The sequence below is a fragment of the Carya illinoinensis genome, chromosome 5 (assembly GCF_018687715.1).
Source record: "Carya illinoinensis cultivar Pawnee chromosome 5, C.illinoinensisPawnee_v1, whole genome shotgun sequence".
In the NCBI taxonomy this organism is placed as follows: Eukaryota; Viridiplantae; Streptophyta; class Magnoliopsida; order Fagales; family Juglandaceae; genus Carya; species Carya illinoinensis.
The window spans coordinates 46,137,814-46,158,575 of record NC_056756.1 but is presented as its reverse complement, the minus strand read 5'-3'; the positions used below and the strand labels follow the sequence as shown (position 1 = coordinate 46,158,575).

At 37.5% G+C, this 20,762-nt stretch overlaps 2 protein-coding genes across 6 annotated transcripts; both read left to right on the top strand.

Moving 5' to 3' along the window:
- Positions 1-1,294: 1,294 nt before the first annotated feature.
- Positions 1,295-13,139, top strand: LOC122309865 (tetratricopeptide repeat protein 5-like). 3 transcript variants are annotated; one of them, XM_043123594.1, is made up of 13 exons: positions 1,295-1,591; positions 3,252-3,361; positions 3,504-3,614; positions 3,713-3,770; positions 4,188-4,277; positions 4,533-4,627; positions 4,786-4,839; positions 10,448-10,585; positions 11,077-11,134; positions 11,239-11,353; positions 11,458-11,527; positions 12,431-12,502; positions 12,681-13,139. In XM_043123594.1, exons 1-13 carry the CDS (start codon positions 1,426-1,428, stop codon positions 12,786-12,788), a joined length of 1,245 nt encoding a protein of 414 aa, XP_042979528.1. In that variant the 5' UTR covers positions 1,295-1,425; the 3' UTR covers positions 12,789-13,139. The 3 variants fall into 3 exon arrangements, with proteins under 3 accessions (XP_042979528.1, XP_042979529.1, XP_042979527.1); XM_043123595.1 differs by having other exon boundaries at positions 12,647-13,139; XM_043123593.1 differs by having other exon boundaries at positions 1,297-1,591; positions 12,672-13,139.
- A 236-nt stretch (positions 13,140-13,375) lies between these two features.
- On the top strand, positions 13,376-16,313 carry LOC122309866 (loganic acid O-methyltransferase-like). 3 transcript variants are annotated; one of them, XM_043123597.1, is made up of 4 exons: positions 13,376-14,042; positions 14,346-14,515; positions 14,822-15,481; positions 15,794-16,313. In XM_043123597.1, the coding sequence occupies exons 2-4, from the start codon at positions 14,423-14,425 to the stop codon at positions 16,133-16,135; spliced, it is 1,095 nt and encodes a 364-aa protein (XP_042979531.1). In that variant the 5' UTR covers positions 13,376-14,042; positions 14,346-14,422; the 3' UTR covers positions 16,136-16,313. The 3 variants fall into 3 exon arrangements, with proteins under 3 accessions (XP_042979531.1, XP_042979532.1, XP_042979530.1); XM_043123598.1 differs by lacking the exon at positions 13,376-14,042 and adding an exon at positions 14,049-14,283 and having other exon boundaries at positions 14,373-14,515; XM_043123596.1 differs by lacking the exon at positions 13,376-14,042 and having other exon boundaries at positions 14,049-14,515.
- Positions 16,314-20,762: the final 4,449 nt, after the last annotated feature.

Genomic DNA, 20,762 nt, shown 5'->3' with positions numbered 1-20,762 from the left:
ACTATAGTCTAAAGTCTGTTTGTATTTTAAAACTACAAGTAAGATATAGAGTTGGAAAGAGCGAGGTAGATCTTATAATTTATATCTTTAACACCGTCTCTTTTGAATATATGCCAAATACATTAATTAGTTTTCTCCACACCTTTTAGGATAATGACATTTAAAGTATCCTAGTTGAGTTAATAGTTATACTCCGTAAAAGTACTAAAATTAAGTAGAAGAAAGTCTATTTGTATTTTAAAAACATAAGAGAGAGGTAAAGTTGGAAATAGGATCTTCAATTTAGGTCCTTGACCCACTAGACCGAACCAGACTAATTACATCGCTACCTACAGTACACATCTTTTAAGGGAAAAAAATAAAAACAAATGTATAGGATATGAATGATAAGTAAAAGAACTCCTCAAAATAATAAGGTGAAATAAAAATTTTATGTACAGTCTTTTTACGTATTTCTTATGCACTCCATTAATGTGATAATTGGCTACATCATTTTTTAAAATTTAAAATAACTAATTTGGCCAATTATATTAATAGAGTACGCAAAGAATATGAAAAAATGATTATATATAACATAACTCAACTTAAAAGTATGGAGGTAGCTAACTAGCCAACAACATAGCCCGGCGATCACTCACCATGCTTCACTTGCAACGCAAATGTCCCTTTCCTCGTAACCATTCTCTCTCTCTCTCTCTCTCTCTCTCTATTATTTTGAGTTTTTTTTTTTCTTTTGAGTGCTGAGATTTTCTTTTTTCTAGATTCTTTTTTCTGAGTTCATTTTCTTTTAGGGAGGAGGAACGACATTCATAAACCTTATTCACATAGTATGATTAGATGGTTTGTTGAAGGAGATGTTAAGCAGGCACTTTTTGAATGAATAATATCACATTTGCACGGTTGAAGCTCGATTTTGTTAGTTATATATTTCTCCTAGTACGAAGACAAGCGCAGCGATAATGATGTGTTTCTTGATTCATCTTCATTCAAGTATGAAATCTATAGCCTCCACTAAGCTGCTAATTTATCATAAGAAAAAAGAAAATTAGGTATATAGCAGATAACAAATCAGATGGATAAGGAAAGAAATATTTTCTCTTTGTTCAAACATTTTTAGCATTTCCAAATCTTCCACAATTGTCTAAAAAAAAGATGGGATATTTGAGGATGGGAATCATGAGTAACAAACCTTGTGTTGGACTCCAAAATTGTTATTTTAAATACTTTTTAAGGCAAAAATCTTAAAATATATATATTTGAGTGGCTTGAGATGCACCAGTATTTAAAGTTGCACGACGCCGTTTAATGATCCCGTAAGGCCGCAATTCCTCGGGCAGTAAGAAACGGGTCATTTCGGGCATACTCTCGGATTATCTCTCCATCGCCACCTTCGTCTCTCTCCGCGGTGCGCATTCTCACTGGGAGATGAGCAACCAAGCAGAACAAGATCCCATGGCCAAAGCCACTATCGCAGCTGAAGAGCTTTACCACATTCGGGAAACTTATTTTCCTGCAAACCCAGATGAGAAAATCTCCAAACTGCAAACAGAATCCGATCTTGCTCTCAAGCTCCTCGATTCTGTTCCTCCAGGTTATTCCTCTTTTCATTTCAACCGCAAGCATTCATTTTTATTTTTTTCAATATCGCAAAAATTTCCTGGTATTATACGCCTTTGATTGCTGAGAAATAGGAAAAAGGGTGAAAAATGAATCTTTGGACTGGGCACACCCTGCTGTTTCGCTTTTGAAAGTTGAAAGAAGGAATCCTCTAAAACAAACATAGACAAACTTTTGTGTAAAAGGACTTATGAGGTTGCAAGAATGCTATTCAAGCATAGTTAACATTGTTAGCTATTCAAGCATGCTATCTTGGGATTTGCACTACTGAGTTTGGTATGGAATGCCAAGCTTGATTATTTTAATATTGCATCGTAATAAGGACGAAACCGGAATAGGGTCAATGGTCGAGAAACTGGGAAAAAATGAGTTAAGAACTTAAGAGAATTGAGAAATAAAATCTACTAGAGTACGTAAATTTTGTTGACGCCTTTGGGGTCTAGTGGATCAAAAACTCATAAAGAAGTAACATATGTTGTCCATTTTTTAAATTTGTTTTACTCTTCTCTCATCAATAAAATTCTTGTTTAGTGATAATAAAAAAATAAAAAAAAAAATCTTTCCCTCTTATTTGTTGCATCATTTTGTTATGCTGTTGAGGGTTAAAGATTTAACCAAATTCAACAGTCTTAAGCCTTTTGGATCAATGGTTAAGATTTTAACAATTTGTATCAGAACAGGAACATTACGAAGGGGGTGGTCGATATGTTAGATTAAAATGCTTTGATACTATGTATGAGCATAGTGTTAAGTCATTGAATACTAATAGATGAGTGAAGCCGCCAAGAGGGAAAGGGTTACTTTTTTTTTTATAAGTAATAAGAGAATTTTATTCATACGAATGAAGAAGACATAGCCCGTGTAAACAGGAAGTATACAAAAGAGACACCTAATTACATTCTAGCTAAGGAAAGAAAATCATGGACATTGTTTCCATCAAGTATAATGGCTGAAAACCACAACATTAAAGTGCGCATAAAAATACTACTTAGTCAGTGTCAATAGAGTAGGCCGCCGTGGACATTGCATTTGAAAGTGTGGTGGAATGTTATAATGCTGAGGGTTAAAAGTTTAACTAAACTAGTATCCAACTGTCCTAGGGCTTTTGGATCAATGGTTGAGCCTTTAATACATTTCGAGTGCTTTTTTTCCCATGTATAGAAGGGGTTTCTCCATAGCTTTCCGTTCATTCTCTCAAGATAATATTGTGTTAAGTCTTCCCCCCTTCTGGCAATGACTGGAAATTCTGTAACATAGTGTCCCCTCTTTTTATAGGTCTAACCATTTAGGAAGCCTTGAGTAAATAGGTTATCATATCATAGCTTTTTATCAGTAGTTCTATTTATGATTATATGGGTGCATCTGTCCATAGGAGCCATAGGCAGTTGGATGTGGAATTGAAACAAATGATTGCATTGCGAATATAAGATGAGCAGAAGAAGTTGGCATTTGCTTGTGCATAACCTCTTATGCTGTGCATCTGCACTTGTTATAGCACTCTAGATTGCTTCTGCCAATGATACAGCTGACTATAGATTAGTACTTCGGGAATTTGCCATTATTATTCATTCTTTGCTAATCTATATTTATGTCTCATTTGAGTCTATTTGAGACATTATTGTGTCATTGGGCAGAACAAAGGAAATTGCCCATGCAGCGTGCAGCATATGAATATCTGAGAGGAAAAATATTGGATGTATTTCCAGACTATAGGAAAGAAGCAGAGGATCATCTCTCAAAAGCTGTGAGTGAGAAGAAATTGTTGGTTTTCAAAAATCTTGTTTACCAATAAAAAAAAAAACATAAATTGTTAGTTTCAATACTGTAACCCATTTTAGTGCTCAGGCTGAAGTTCCTCTTTCAATTTTGGCTGTTCCCTGTTCCAGGTTAAATTGAATCCATCTCTTGCAGATGCTTGGCTGTGTTTAGGCAACTGCATTTGGAAGAAGGAAGATCTATCTGCAGCAAAGAACTGCTTCACTCTTGCATTAAGCAAGGTCATCACTTATATTGAAGTTCTGTTTTTCTTATAATCAGTCATCCCTTGTGCTTCCACATCAGTTTCTGATAGATCATTATAATTTGTCTCATGCAGGGTCCTAACAAAAAAATACTTTGTCAGTTATCCATGCTTGAAAGACGAATGGCTCAAGGCACAGCACTTTTCCATGTTACCTATTTATCCTATTTTCCAGTAAACAGCAGGAATCTTTTGGATAAGGATTCTTTTTCTCTGCTATATGCCACGATAAACCTTAAGTTGGAGAATTGAATTGTACCCTGATTACAATTAATGCTTCTCCATTCTTAATTAGCTGAAGTTGATATATAGATTCTTCTTTCATATTGGAGTTTAATGGTGACAAATCTGATGATTACACTTCTCTCTCTCTTGTTTGGATTGTTTTTTGGAGGGGGAGAGGGTTAGGAAAATAGGTATAGTAGGTTGAGGATAAAAACATACCTCTCCTACTGCACCCTCTTGTGAAAAGCTATACATAAGTTAAGAACTTTATTTTGGCCTTCAATATCTATGTGTCATTAAGCTTACAAAATTTCCCCTTTTAAAGGAACTGAGAATGAGGCAGAACTTATTGAGGAAAGCATCCATCATGCAAAGGAAGCTATTACTTTGGACGTCAAGGATGGGAATTCTTGGTGTAAGACTTCCTATAAAATCCATAATTTGCACAATATATAGATCTTCAAATGTGATATACATGTGGCATGTTGCAATGCATTCTAGAAGGCGTAATGACTTTATATCTGGTAGTCTTTATTCTGGCTTAAAGTATGATGTCTCATGTACATTTAAGCTGCTGGTTTACTTGCTTATTTATTTTATTAAAAAGCATACTGACGTTTGGTTGATTCCATCTCTGTTGAAAATCTTAATGGTTTCGTCTTATGCACAGACAACCTAGGAAATGCATGCCTCACCAGTTTCTTCGTGACCGGAGCTTGGGATCACAGCAAACTTCTGCAGTCTTTGAAAGCATACCAAAATGCTGTAAGTCTCCAGAGTAAGGGCTTCTCTTAGGCATTTTCTGGTCCTTTCTCATGATTTTGGTTGCCAATCTTGTTGAATTTTCTCTTATACTATAATATACAAGGGTTGTTTCCCTTTCATTTCTTGTGTTGTAATATCATTTTTTGATAATATTTCAGGAGAAAGATGAAAGAATGAAGTCCAATCCAGACCTTTATTTTAACAATGCTACTGTGAGTTGCAATCTCTCTCTGTCTTTTCCTTTATATTCTTGGTCATGTTGGTGGGGATTCTGTCCTTCCTTTCTCTCCATCACGAATGTACTCTCTCTCTCTCTCTAGGAAGAGCTCAATTTGGTTTAAGTGAAAGTTGGATGGGATAAAGAACTAGGATCTCAAGTCTTGTGAGGACACCTATGTATGAAACAGAGAAAATACAATGATCTAGTGTTTGTATTTGAGTGATGATTTTGAGGGACAGGTCTTTTGTGTCACAGACAGAGTTGTGATAAGACCTATATATAGAGAAAAGGATAATAGTATGTGTAATATGGTGCGGGATAGTTTTTTTTAATATATAATTTTTTTTTTTACTAGAACAAGTTATTAGGCATAGCCCAAGTAGATAAGGAGTATACAAGAGAGAAAACCTAATTACAAGCTAGGAGCTAGAAAAGGAAACAAGAAAATCATGAAAATTTTCCTGATGAAGAACAATTGCAGAGGCCCAAAGAAATAAGGTATGGATGGCATGGGATAGTTAAAGATTAGATTCATTGCTAAAAGAGCCATTTTAGATATAAGTCTGGTCTGAGATCTAGGTGATGTAGGACTGCAGATCAGATTTCAAAAGCGGATGGAGGCTCCTTGTTTCAGCACAATCCTGTGAGGTAATTCAGGATCTGAGGGAAATTGAGGGAAAATAAAGGAGGATGGTAATTTGACAGTGGGATGACTTTTTCTCTCCATACAAGTTGATGAAAAGTTTCCATTTTTTTTTTCTCTCTGATGACGTTTGGTGGTCTGTAGTGGTGAGATTAAGATTGAATTTATAGTTGTTAGGTGTGATTACGATGGGATTTTCAAAACACTTAGTGATAGAATCAAAGGTTCTTTCGTTATCAAAGGAGGGAAGCTTTTTGCTTATTACTGAGAGAAGCTGGAAGGTGTTGAACAAGCTGAGATTGGGGTTGTCCACGGTTCATTGGCTTGCTAAAGCATTGGAGGACTGTATGAAAGGAGTAAAAAATGACTTCCACACCATGGTAAGGGATGGGGATCACATCGTTGCCCAAATACTCACAGTTGTTTCATGGAAATAGTGGAATATGGTGGTGGTAGCAGGCGCAACCTTATCTTCCTACCAAAAGATATGGAGGGGAAGGGATAGAAGAGGATGATGGAGGCGCTGTGGGAGTTCACATACGAAGGGAGAGGCAAAAGCCACAACAGCGGAGGGGTAGCTTTGAGGCCATTGGTGGTAGTGCTTCAGTTGCAGAATCGCTCCTATAGGGAGGCTCTGGAGTCGGTGCAATCCCCATGAAAATAGGGGCAGAGGCTGCGGCAACGTGAAGGCTCGAAGAAGAGCCTTTGCAAGTCAGGGAAATGGGCATGGGTTGGGCAAAGCTCCTCTTACCGCTGTTAGATTCACTGCACAGTGGAAGGGTGGCAATGGCAAGCCTGGCAGAGGGGGGTGCACATAGTATGCTACCGGACGTGAAGGCACAAATGGGTGTACTTCAGGACATAGTGGATTATTTGATAAGGTGTGATGAGGAAAAAAGAGATACGGACGTGGGCTGGGAAATCAGTGGACTTGGTATAGGCTTGGGCTTGGAGATTAATAGAGCTTTAGATGGGCAGCTCAAAAGGGTTCAAATGGGACTAGGCTCAGATGTTATTGGACCCAGCATGGCAACTAGTTTGGAGAATCTCAGTAGCCTTCATGGACCTCGTAGAGCACAACAATAGAACGGGTGGGCTACTCCTTTGGGCCTTAGCCCGTGAGACAAAATGGAAGAAAGGAAAGGTTTAGGACCCAGGCCGTGTGGAGGATTAGAGAGGGGGGTGACCCATGGCCCTCTACTGGCTGGAGTCTAGCATCCTTGCTAGAAAAGGCTTCGGAACCGGCAGAGGGACACCCGACGGTGGCCCAGAGGGTTATAGTGACAATGGAGGAGTCATCGGAAGCTATTTCCGTTAGGGCTCTGGATGTTTCTTTACCAGAAAATGTTAGATCTCCAGCACATCTTGGCCAGAAAATGCCAACAAGTAGCAGGGAAGTGGTACCTCATCTAGCGAAGGCTTGACAACAAACTGAAGAAGGTCATGATGCTTGCTTCGATGCCTATTCCTTCCCTGGAAGTGAAGGGGAAGTTGTTGAGGGGTCCTCACAGATGCTTATCCCAATGTAGGGCCCCTCTAAATGGGAGGGTAGGAATCTCTTTGTGGAGGAGGAAAAGGGGACGTTGATAGATTCACAGTGGACTACTAGAGATGGAGAACCCATACCCCTAAACTGTATGTTACCAAGTCAGTCTAGTGTTTTTGATTGGATACTACATAAGGTGAAGGAAATTCAATATTATGTGGGGATGGAGTGTGAGGATTGGAGGAACAATTTATATCTTTTCTTATTGCCATTGAAGTGGGTCATGCTTAGCTTAAGAAATTTGGTTCCAAAAAACAGAGGGAGTTAAAGAGACTTACATGGTCTCTAAATTATGAGGGCAACTCAAGCTAAGAAAGATCCAAAAGGAAGGGGCTAGCTTCTTCTTTATAAAGCCAAAAATTGTTTTGGAATGTTCGAGGGCTCAACGAGGCCAATAAGCGTTTTCGTATATAAGATTTGCTTCATGAGTGGAAGGTGGACAGGAAAATAAGTTGAAATCTATTCCAAGAAGAATTGTTTGAAGTATTTGGAGTTGTACATATGTGGGTTGGGCTTATCTTGCATTGGATGAGGCTTCAAGAGGTGTTCTAGTGATATAGGAATGAAGAGTGGTGAAGAAAATGGAGGAATTCTTAGGGGAATACACAGTAGAAAATTCCTTTAAGAGTGTGGAAGACAATTTCTTGTGGGCTTTTGGTGGTATTTATGGGCTGAATTTGGACAGCAGCAGAAGACTTTTATGTGAGGAATTAGCTGGAGGTACCATGGTGCATAGGTTGGGATTTTAATGTTTTAAGGTTCCCAGGCAAACGTTCAGGCGAAAGTAGGATGTGACTAGTAATGATAGAATTCTTGGAGTGTATTTTTATTTGAGTTTGGTGGACATTCCTTTCGTGGGGAGAACATTCACGTGGTCTAATAATCAGACATGATCTAATAATTAGATATGGTCTAGATTTTCATTTAACTATCTGGATGTATGTCAAAAGAGGCTGCCTCGTCTTTGTTCGCATCATTTTCCTATATTGTTGGATTGTGGTGGTATCCAAGAAGGGCATCAATACTTTAAATTTGAAAATTTGTGGTTGAAACTTGAAGGTTTTGTGGACAGGGATAGGCAATGGTGGTCTTCATATTAGATTCATGGTATCCTTAGTTTCATCTTTGCAGGAAAATTGAAAGCTTTAAAAAAAAGATTTAAAACTTTGGAATACTCCACCCTTTGATGATATAGGTGAACATGAGAAATCCATGTTGGAGGAGCTACAACAGTTAGAGAGGATACAGGAGGGCCGGGTCCTTATCTTAGAAGAACTATCCTGGAAATCAGAGTTGGTCTTAGAATTAGAGAGGGTTACCTTATTAGAGGAGATCTCTTGTCACCAAAAATTAAGAGCTTTGTGGTTGAAAAAAGGGGATCAAAGTACGAAGTTCTTTCATAGAGTGGCTAACTCTTATAGGAGAACTAATAACATTGAGATGCTGAATATAGATGATGTGGATTGTATGGATGCCCCTATGATTCGAGAATATGTTGCTTATTTTTTTGAACACATGCTTACTGAGCAAGAGGGGTGGTGGCCAAAGCTTGATGGACTAGGTGTTACTTTACTTGGGAGGTGTGGATTTGGGGAAAGATGATGTATATCAATGGTGAAGTTTTCAATCTCGGTGAATGGCAGTCCAGTTGGTTTCTTTAATAGTTCTTGAGGCCTAAGACAAGGGGATCCGTCCCCACTCCCCTATCATTGTCATGGAGGCACCTAGTAAAATGATCTCGGCTTTGGTTACTAATGGTTTTGTGGCAAAATTCATGGTTGGTGACCCCAATAGGGGTACTCTTTAACATTTCTCACTTGTTGTTTGTAGATGATATACTAATATTTTGTGAGGCAAACCAAAACCAGATTCGAGCACTGAGAGCACTTCTACTCTGCTTTGAAGTCGCATCAAGTTTGAAAGTTAACTTTGAGAAATCACAGAACTAGTGCCAGTTGGCAATGTTCGTAACATCTAGCAGTTGACTAACACTCTTGGATGTAAGGTTTCCTTTCTTCCCATGAGTTACCTTGGCCTTCCGTTGGGGGCTGCCTCAAGGGCTAAATCAATCTGGGATATAGTGATTGAGTGAAGATAGAACATAAATTGACACGTTGGAAGAGAATGTACTTGTCAAAAGGTGGCAAAATCACCTTAATCAAGAGTACCCTGTATAATTTACCAACATACTTCCTATCTCTATTCCCAATTCCAACAAGTGTGGCGACTCGGATTGAGAAACTTCATCGTGATTTCCTCTGAAGTGTTTTGTAGATTAGGGCTAGCTTGGGTAATGCCCGCCATAGTGGTTGCATTGTTGGCCAACTGGATAGACTTAGGAAATATTCCACAAATCAAAGTTGTGTGGAAGATGGTTCCTATCTATATTCTGTGATGCTTGTGGCAAGAGCAAAATAACCGGACATTCAAAGACAAGGAGCGCATGATAGAGGAACTTAGATCTCTTTTTATTAGGACTTTATTTCTATGGGCCATAGCTATAGATTTTAATGGCCTCGATGTTCATGATTTTCTTGTTTCTATTGCTTCTTCCTAGATAGGTGTTACCTTTTGTATACCATCTTGTGTACTTGGGCTATGCCTATTCTTATTAATACAATCATTTTACTAATTAAAAAAAAAAAAAACTATGTAGAAGAAAAGGTAAACAAAAATAGAACAAACATAGGCATCACATCTGACGGAGAATGCACCACACAACCAGCATATGGCATCACTCCACACAATATATCATGGCAATCTAAACATAGTTTTTCATCATCCTTACAAGATACGGTAATATGTGATATGTAAAGGTCAAAAGAGCTTGCATGCAAGCTAGGATCCCAGCGAAATTGCTTGGCCATTTAAGCTAAGACTCCTACCTATTGAAACCTGTGAGAGCTGATCAAGACCAGACAGGCTAACAAAAGTTTCTAGAGACATCTGAATTCTGAACAGCTGCTGGCTAAAAGAGAAATGACCAAGATTCTCTTTTCATAGAAACGAGCAGGATGAAACTAGGGGGCATTAAGAGAGCTTTTTAGGGTATTCTTTTGTTACTTCAATTGTGGCTCCAAAGAACTTTTTTACTCATGAAAAAATATTTTGTGGACCTACAAAACTTTAAGTGCATTTCAGCCCCTCCTTGATTTGATTCCTAGCTTCTTCACTGGAAACAAAAACACTCTTATGGCTGAAGACCTGCGGCATTTACCTTATTTCAGCATACTAAGATTCCTATCTAATTTTATTTTATTAGCTACTGTGCTCGTCAAGCACACAAGTTCCTGGCTTATCATCAACAGATACTTTGTCCTATTGACTAACAGCAACAACAACCACATGAAGAATACAAGGATTTTGTCTGTTATGTTATTTACATTAAACAGATGGGATTTCTGTTTTCAGGTAAATAAATATTTAGAGAACTATGAGAGGGCCCTCAGAGGATTTGAAGCTGCTGCTTTGAAGGATCCTGGTCTTAATGCTGGAGAGGAGGTTCAAAAGATGGTTAACCTTCTTGACAAGTTGGAGAATATGTTGAGGGTAATTCATCTATTTGTAAATGTAGCAATATGTTAATTTAGTATTTATCTAAATCTAGTGGTTGGTCCCCATGTTCTTGGGCTATGCCTATCGATGTCATAGAAGTTTTATATAGCAATCAAAAAATAAATAAATCTAGTGGTTTTGGTTTGGTGGCCGAGACTCAATTTCGGTGCTCTGAAAGCGCCCTAACTAGAGAGATCTTTAAGGATATTGTGGAGAGAGCAGAGGTTTTCACTTTTCTTCTCGACAACAATTAGTATTCTTTTCTCCATTATTCCACAATGTGCTGAGACTATGAAACGGTATTCAGAAGCATGTTCAAGATGTTGACAATTTTTGCCATGGACATTTATTCACAGAAGCAGTCAATAAGTCAAGAAAATTCTTTAGTATATACTTTCACTTCTAGCAACATATTGTCTTTCTGAGGTCAGTAGAAGATCTAACGACAAAGATGCAACTAGTTCTTACAAAAGTTTTCTTTTCAGGGACATGCTCGAGCTAAGCGACTTGCATCTTTAGCATCATCACTGGGAGCTGTTAATTGTACTGTTCCTGAGTTCTCCATGTGTTTAAGTTTGTGGTTGATTGTGGATGAGTGAGCCTGATTTTTATTTTCTTTATTTCTTGTCTGCTTTTGTGTTTGAAAGTGAGTTCCTCATACAAACAAGCCACTATAGATCTTCTGGTGGAGGGTCTGAACAAAGCAGTGGCAGTAGTAGGGAAAGTGGTATTCTTCATTAAGCATGAAGGTGTTGCTCCCCTGTAAGTTTTCTGTGTGACAGCACTAAAATTTTAAATGTCACACACGCCCCCAATTTTGTTTTCTTTTTTTTACCGATGAATAAAAATTGTTTTCATTTTTGCAGATACTACCTGGTATGTGATTCAAATCAAATATGCTTCATTCTGTCACTCTATGGTACACGCAATGATGCGGTAAGATTAGCTGCCAAAATTTGTCTCTTTTCTACTTTCTTCATTTTTTTTCTTCTCTTTTCTATATATATATTTTTGAGAGGGGGATTGGGGATTGAAGCACCCCGTTGCCTCACTAATTTCTTCTGCATAACTATGTCTAAAGCTTCTTCTCATCATGTGCAGATTTATTCTTCTTCTTCCGTTTTCTTTCTTTTTTAATTTTCTGCAGTTCATTTTCCTGTATGAAGATATATTATTAGATCTTAGGAAACACTCCATTAATTCCCATTAAACTTAACTACTTCTAGGACTACTGCTACTGCTATTAATAATAATGATTAAGAATCTTAGTAATTGTAATTGAAGAAAGGTTTTTTTAATTAAAAAAAAAAGTGGAACACTTCTGTTCTATAGGTAATTGTCTCTCCTGGCCAAGTCAAAAGTTTCTTGATTCACCATTAGATCAACTTTTCTGTTCCATTGCTATATCAGCCAAATTCACTTATGTAGTTAAGACAACTATGGAGTTTGCATTTGCTCTCAAAGCCGTCCCTGAAATGTCCGCTGATTGTTGTCAATATTTTATCCCGAGGAAGATATCTATATTTCATTGCACTCTACGAAAGTATGAGCACTTGTATTTTTGTTGTTGCCTATGTGTACCCGTGTGGTTAAGCATATGGGTTTCTACTGATTTTTCCTTTAGTTCCTGGCTTCCCATGCTTACTGCTAGCCATCCTATGAATCTGGAGATTTTTAATAATTGATCATGGATAGGGTCAAGAAATTGTAGTCCAAAAATTATTCAATACATTGATTTGTCCTCAACCCTAGATATATTTTGCAAACACATGTTTCCCTCTGTTGCTCATTTTGTGAAACTAGTATTAGAACTGAACCTTATCCTTACTATCCTTACAGATCAAAGAAGGAGATCAGCTATCTTTATTGGAACCTTATTATCGTTATATTGATTTTTCTTGGAAGGGAAAGGTACTTTCTTTCGGAATATTTTTTCTGTTCTTGCTTTTTTGTTTGTAGATATAAAAACTAACTTGCATACTTCATGTAATGTTATATTGTCTACTTAATGAATAACTTCAAAATTTTCTTTTTCCTTTTATTCATGTATCCAAGTTAAATAATGAGTCCATTCTGGCAGCATTACCAGTTCAAGTCAATTCGTGTTGATTTCTTGGAACAAGTTCTTGTGAATGGCAAAGCTCTGTCTCCTCGCCAAGCAGTCCCTACATCCATCTTTGCACAACATAAACCATGAAAAGTTGAATCAAGTCACTTTTTTTCTTTGCTGGGTTTTGTTGGTCCTCGTTCACTTTGTGATGTATCATTTGTAAATAGTATAGGGATAAAAAACTAAAGGAAAATGGTATTTGCCTGGAGTGAAATAGTGCAAATGGATTAACTGGAAATGGTTTCATTATGTGGAATTGCGCATAGATGAATATTGAACTAAGTTACAAAATTGTTTCTTTCAGATATTTCTGAGGTTCTGTGGGATGGCCATGCATGGTTTTGTAATCACCATGTATTCAGTCCAAAATGTATCATGAACTACTCCATTATTTTACTCTGTTGACAGAATGCATTGCGCTAATTCTTTGCGTGGCCATGACAGTATTGCTTTACTCTGGCATTACCACTTCAAATAAACACGATATATTTTTACCTCGGATCGCGAAGTGCAGCGAATACAATCTTTTTTGTGGTGTTGATCTTTATATTTTAATAGAAATAGAGCTTTCCTAAATTGACTGGATTTTGTCAGATCGATTGATGCTTTAGCTGGAAACCATCCCTGCTGAAAGCTATTTGATGAAAATTGAGAAAATGCGGATATTTCTGATCAGCAATTTGAATAAGTTGGTTTGACTTTGTCTAAGATAAAGGCTGGTTTGCTTTTACCACTCTCCTACTGTCTCAAAGCTCACCCATCATTTACACATTATTTTTACATGTGAGAGTCGACTATGCAACATTCTGACTAAGATAAAGCTCTAGGAAGATAATTCACAATGAATGGTGGAAATGACCTCGACAGCTAAAGCCAGAATTCCAGATGAAGGAAAGTGACTTGGAGCCACAGAATCATTATGGAGACTTTCCAGTGTTTATCTTCCTAATATGTGGGTCTTAAAGTTAGCACATATAGTCTGGATTAATTGGGAGTACCAGATGCATCTAGAATGAGGCAGAATTCCTGAAGTTAGACCTCAAAACTCTTTGGTCGCATATGGACAATATCAAACCTCGCAATCTGAAATTAAGGTCGATAAGATGCACCACTCTTTGCCAGTTTCCTACTACCTTTGAATTGTTCTTTTCAAGGGCACTGACAGTGGCCAAAATTCTGTAAGATTTTTCTTTCTATCGCATTAATCAGCCACCCAAAGTTGTCTTCTTCTTCCCAGGTTTCTTGTCCTACGTACGCAGCGTTTACAGGTACTACGGCATTACAATCTATAAAGCAAGATGGAAGAGCAGGGAATTAAGGCGTCACGATCGAGGGGCCAAGGTCAGTCTGGGAATTGAATCTCTCTGCCGACAAAAATGGATGAGAATTATTTCTTGATGACTGAATTTCTCACCGATCACAAAGTGCATGCATCGATCATCATGCACTTCTAGCCTTTACACAGACTAAACTGTCAGTACTGGCATCATCAAGGACATCAGTCCCACCCTCTCTTACTTCAAAGATGTAAAAAGATTCATTGATTTAGCGTAAATCAAAGTGGCTAATCGTCTACAAATGGGTTTGTACTCACCAAATCTCTTGTCCTGCCTCTGATCTTGAACATATTCTTAACTTCTACAGACCTCTAAAACCAGACATGCACTTCAGCCTAGGTGTGCGTTTGTTTGAGCCCGTGTGTGTTTTTGAGAGGGAGAGAGATGGAGGATGAAAAAACCCGTGCGTTACCTGAATCAAAAGCAATGAATGGAGGCGAGGGCCCTTGCAGCTATGCTCAAAACTCCTCCTATCAGGTAATACTCTTTACTCTTTTTAACATTCCAGCCTACCTCTTTCTCTTTTCCTTTCTGTTTTGAGCCACACTGCCGTTTGATGGTCTTTTTTTAATCATCTACTACGTTACGAAATCTGAAGAACTAGAAAAACCAATTTATACCGTCCGAACTGATAAAAATTACCCAGAAACTACCAACAAGCGGACCGGTTGAGTTATAGAACTTCAGAATTAATGGATTCCTTTGAGATACATAGTGATTATCATGTCCTTGATTATGATAAATATTCAAAGTAATAATCAATACTTGGCACTTGCGATGTAGAGAGGAGTTGTGGAAGCTGCCAAAATAAGGATCAACGAGGCCATAGCCAATCACTTCGACATTGAGTCCCATTCTACTTCTCTAGGCCCAGTGTTTATAGCGGATTTGGGTTGTTCTGCAGGACCCAATGCCTTAATTGCAGTGCAAAACATATTAGAGGCCATTGATCTTAAATACAAATCAAAAGGACTAGACGCTCAGATCTCAGAATTCCTAGTGTTCTTCAATGACCACGTCTCCAATGACTTCAACACTCTCTTCAAATCCCTCCCACCCAACAGGCAATACTTTGCAGCTGGGGTGCCGGGTTCTTTCTACCGTCGCTTGTTTCCAAAGGCATCTCTTCATTTTATGCACTCCTCTTGTGCACTGAACTGGCTGTCGAGGGTCCCCAGACAGGTCATGGATGAGGCCTCTCCTGCATGGAATAAAGGGAGGATTCACTACACAAATGCGCCAAGGGAAGTTGTGGAGGCCTATGCAACTTGGTTTGCCAAGGACATGGAGTCCTTTCTGACAGCTAGAGCACAAGAGCTTGTTGTTGGAGGGCTATTGGCACTTTTCGTACCTGCCATCCCCGATGTCATGAGTAATTCTGACACATTTACGGGTACAGAGATGGAACTTCTAGGATCTTGCCTCATCGACATGGTCAAAGTGGTAAGTAAACGATGTTTTTCTTGTTTAAACTAGGATGATTGATACGAGAATGAAGTTTCTGTTCTTTATCCAACATTTTGAGATGAGATTGCTGCAAAGTTCTCCCCCATTAGTGGGGAAGTTTTGGTCAAGCTTGGGTGAAACGTTGCATATGATACAATTTGGCACCGACTATTGAACATGGTCGTCATTGGAGTTCCATTTTTCAGTGACTAGTGTGATTGGATAGTGTAGTATTGGTTCACCATTTTCCCGAGACTTAAATATGGTCGTTTTTTTTTTTTTTTTTTTTTTCTTTTTTTTCAACTGCAGGGATTGGTCGGTGAAGCAAAGGTGGATTCTTTCAATTTGCCGGTTTATTACACCTTCCCCAAGGAACTGAAGGCATTGATAGAAAGAAATGAGCATTTCAGCATTCAGAGAATGGAAAAATTGAATAACCAGAAGAAGCATCTCAGCCTGCCGAATCCCTCAATGCGTAGTTTATACTTGAGAGCCGTATTGGAAGGAGAAGTTGCTAAGCATTTTGGGAATGAGATCATGGACGATTTGTTTAATAGATACACTAAAAAGGTTGCAGGGTCGTCCTTTTTCTTAAACCCAGAGACCGATAAATCCACTATAATCTTTGTCCTTCTAAAGCGAAAGAATTAAACTGGTTTAGTTTCATCAAAACCAAATTGTGATGGGACACGAATTCCTACAGTTCTTTTTGAGTAATCGTCTTCGATGAGTTATATTCTTTTTAGCTCCTGTTTGCGTTCTGCACTAATTGGTGTGCTGAGATTTTGTATTGCCTACTCTGGTTGTAAAAGATTTATTCATTTGTTTCTGTCTATGTCCCTAAAAAAAATAAATAAATAAATAAAAGAAAAAAAAAAACAAAACAAAAGAAAGACGATATTTTTATGTGAGCTTGTTGCCATTCAAAGGTAGTAGAAAATTGGAAGAGCGTGATGCTTACATCGAGCATTCTTCTTTCTGTCATACATCATTTCCTTTCTGTCATTAAGATTGTCTTCTTCAAAGGTTTCGTAGTCGTGCAGTCTGTTTGCGGGGCCACAACATCACAACCTAAGCAAGCTAGAAGAGCACGGAAATGCGTCAGGAAGGGTGAGGACATTCTGAGATTTGAATCGTTCTACCGACAATAACGAACGATAATAATAGTGATGTTGTGTTTAGTAACTTGGGCAACTCAGCAGTTTCTCCCTTCGACTGGTAAGACCCAGGAAATAAAGGCTCAGGGTGGGGAGGAACACTTCCAATTAAGTTCAAATTATCTCTTTATATGTGATGTAAGGAGAAAAGTATTAAGAGAGCTCTACCTAAGCCCGGGACGTGTTTACATACCCGGTCGTGGTGGTCCTCACCCACTACTAGCAAATCGTGCAAGGGTGTACTAGACATTGTATTGGTGGCAAGTTTCTCCCTTGTCATGTCAACCGTCGTCCTGCCGCATTATGTGTGGGTCTCCAATTAGTCCCATGTGGCAAGCAAGGGTTGGAAGGTACCTTGACCACATAGGTGAGTGGGCATCTGGCTTTGTCGTTGCATGCTAGCTTCCCAAATCATAAATAAATCCCCTTCTCAAATAATATTTCAATGAATACATTCCTCATTCACTTTGACAAATGCACCAATCATGATTGATGCACTTTTTCTATTTCTTTTTTAAAAGTAAAACATTGTTCCATTCATTTATTAAAGTGGATAATTACAACTGTTAATTTATAAAATACAAGTCAAATTCTAACATTTTCCCGTTCTTCAACTCATAAATTTCTTTGTAACTGACAAGGTCTTGTTCAACGCTTTCAGACTAACTGTCTGAGAGACTTAACTCTGTCTTAGACTACCGTCTAAGACAGTCCACACAATTTCCCTTCCCAAGGAGTAAAGTACAAATTCTACGGACCCTCGATCATAGAGATAATGTTTCCTACTGCTATCTAAAACAAACTAAATGAACAAAAATACAACAAAAAAACACCACTTGTTGCCCAGATGACTAACACAAGAGGGGGGGTGAATTGAGTTGTATTAAAAAAAATAACAATTATAAATCAAATATATAATATAAAATATAAACAAAATATGAAATAACAATAAATATAAAGAGTAAGGGTAAGAGAGAAGCAAACTCAGTATGTTAACGAGGTTCGGCCCCACTGCCTACGTCCTCGCCTCAAGCTACCCCTTGAGGATTCCCAAATTCACTATTCAACCTCCTTCAGGTGGAGATAGAAACCTATTACACCTTTGAACAACACCGCTACAAAGGATCCGCGTAGAACACCCTCTACACTTGCAATCACCTTACACGTGGTGATTCAACTATTCCCTGTGTAGAATACTTTCTACACACACAAGGGTTATACACACCCTTTTTCTGATACAAAAGCTGATAGTGGGTAGGTTATCAGAAAACACTCCTCAACGAGTGAAATAAGAACAATACAGCGCAAGCTATATCTCTCAAAATGAACAAGGATTAAGGCTCAATGTTTAGAAAAGAGAGAATGAAAGCTTTGAATGAATGTTGTATGCTCTTGGTGTTGTAAATGTGAAGCTCTCAAATGATCTATTTATAGGCATATGAGACTTCATATTCAAATTTAAAAAGATTCACATGTCAAAGACAACATCATTCACTTTTTCAAAAAATTCAAATAAAAGGTTCTTCTTTTTCAATTGTCAAAGACAACATCATTCACTTTTTCAAAGAATTCAAATAAAAGGTTCTTCTTTTTCAATTGTCAAAGATAACATCATTCACTTTTTCAAAAAAATCAAACCTAATCTTTTACTTTTGGCATATGACAAAATGAGCATACTTTCATTTTCAAAAAATTCAAACCTAATCTTTTACTTTTTGTATAAGTCTAAAAAAGCATCAATCACTTTTGAAAATATTCAAATAAAACATGCACATGTGAAAGATGACAATCAATCATCTTTAATATTTTCAAAGTTCAACCCTTTAATCAAGGCATGCACATGCAAAAGATGACAATCAATCATCTTTCAAAATTTTCAAATTTAATTTTCAAAAATATTCATGCACATGTGGAAAATGTATTTTAATGCTTTATGATAAAATATTAATTTTGAGCATTAATCCTAATTTCGAATTTTGAAGAGATTTACAACATTACTCTATAATTTTAATGTGAACTTGTTCCCTTCTTGCTCATGCTTGTTTCCTTGATGTGCTTGACTCCATTGTGTAGACAACTTGAGCTTGAGACTTCTTTATTCTTTGAATTCATTTGTTATCATCAAAATCCATGTGTAGATTTATAATCACATGAAACTTGAAATCTTGAGTTCAACAATCTCCCCCTTTTTGATGATGACAAATATTTGATAGAACTTGAAACCTATATTAATACTTAAGCTCCCCCTGAAAATATGCGTTAGTTTTTCAAGCAAAAGTATAAATATAATTCCAAGCATATATAACAAGTTTAGCAATTTAAACAATGTTAATGTTCTAGTCTAACACTTCTCCCCCTTTTGGCATCATTAAAAAGGATCCGCAACAAGAAAATGGACTGAAGAAAACGATGCGTTTAATAGTCACTGTAGATAGTTGAAAAATGGAGCCGTCCGTGACCCGACAAGTGCTGCAAAGCCTCGAGGCCTAACTCTATGAATTTAATACGGCTGAAGATTTAAACAATCGCCTGATGTTGTTGACAAACGGGATTGAAGGCTCCGAGTTTCTATAAAAAAATGATCATTTTCATCTATCGGATGCCAAAAAAATAATCACTTCTTGACCTGAGTTCTGTTTTTCCACAACGATAGAATGGCTGAGCAATTCTCTTCCACTAATGTTCCAGACTTGAATCAGGAACCCTTGACGCATCAATCATCAATCTTCTCTCCTGAGGCCGTCAATACCATGATAGGAGCAGTGAACCGTTTTTCTAGTAAGGCTGATTCTGAGATTATTGCAGAATCAAGAATGCTCAGTAATCAATATGCTGCCTCTGTTACGATCATGTCTCGAAGGTTAATGGCGAGGGTGAGTGAGATTGATCATCTTAACATGCAAATATCTGAGTTACGACAGAAGCTTGCTAATAAGGATAGTGAGAATAAAATGTTAAAGCAAGAAAACCAAGAGTTGAAAAAATTTGCAGATTGGTATGCTCATGATCTGCAACCACGAATAGAAGAGCTGGAACGAGAAAGGGTTCAGATACAAGGTCAACATCGGCAGATAACAGCAGAGGTTCATCGTTTACTAGAAAAATAGGGACAATCTACTGTTAATCTCGCTGGCTTAGTAAGAAAACTTTTGACAATGTGTGTCCAGCATATCTTGTATTTCTTTTGACTAAATAAGATTTGAAGAGAAAATAGTTTGTCTTATTCTTTATGCTATCTCTATAAAATCAGTCCTGAAGTTCATCTAATCCGCATCAAGTTTTCATCTCATCTCTATAATTCATCTGCATTCCTTCAGCATTCTCGTTTTAAGCCTTCTATTCTTTTCTCAATGGCTCATTCTTCTAACATTTCTCTAGATCCATCCATGAGGCATTCTGCATCTCAACCTCCTGTTCTTTCTGCAGCTACCATTGGTGTCATGTTGCAGCAAGAAAATAATAATCTGACTAATAAGTCAGATTCTGATGCTATTTATGACTTGGTGAGTCTTGGGACTCGCTACTCTTCCTCTATTGTGGCTTTTTCTCAGCGGCTACAAGCCAAAAATCACGAAGTTGAAAAGCTCAAAGAACAAATTGTTGTACTTCAACAAATTGTTCAAGAGTCTCACACAAGGGAAGGAATCATTCGGCAGAAGAATAAACAGTTGAAATCTTTATTAGATTCTTCATTCCGCTTGCCGGTTCCCATGAATAAGAATGACATGATATTGTATGAAGAGAATGAGCGTCTCAAACATGAGGCTAAGAATCTCAAATTTATGTAAAAGTATTAAAAAAAATCTATCTCTATTTTTATTGACTCTGGTCTATCTTTTAAGAGATATTCATAGCATGCATCATACCTATTTCTCTTCTGATCATACATAATCTATCTTCTGGTAAAGGTTTTGTGAAAATATCTGCTAACTGATCGTGTGTGTTTGTGAACTCTAACATTATATCACCTTTTTGCACATGATCTCGAAGAAAATGATACCTTATTTCAATATGCTTAGTTCTAGAATGTTGTATAGGGTTCTTTGAAAGATTTATAGCACTTGTATTATCACATTTGATTGGAATGTGATTATACATGAGTTTAAAATCTTCAAGTTGTT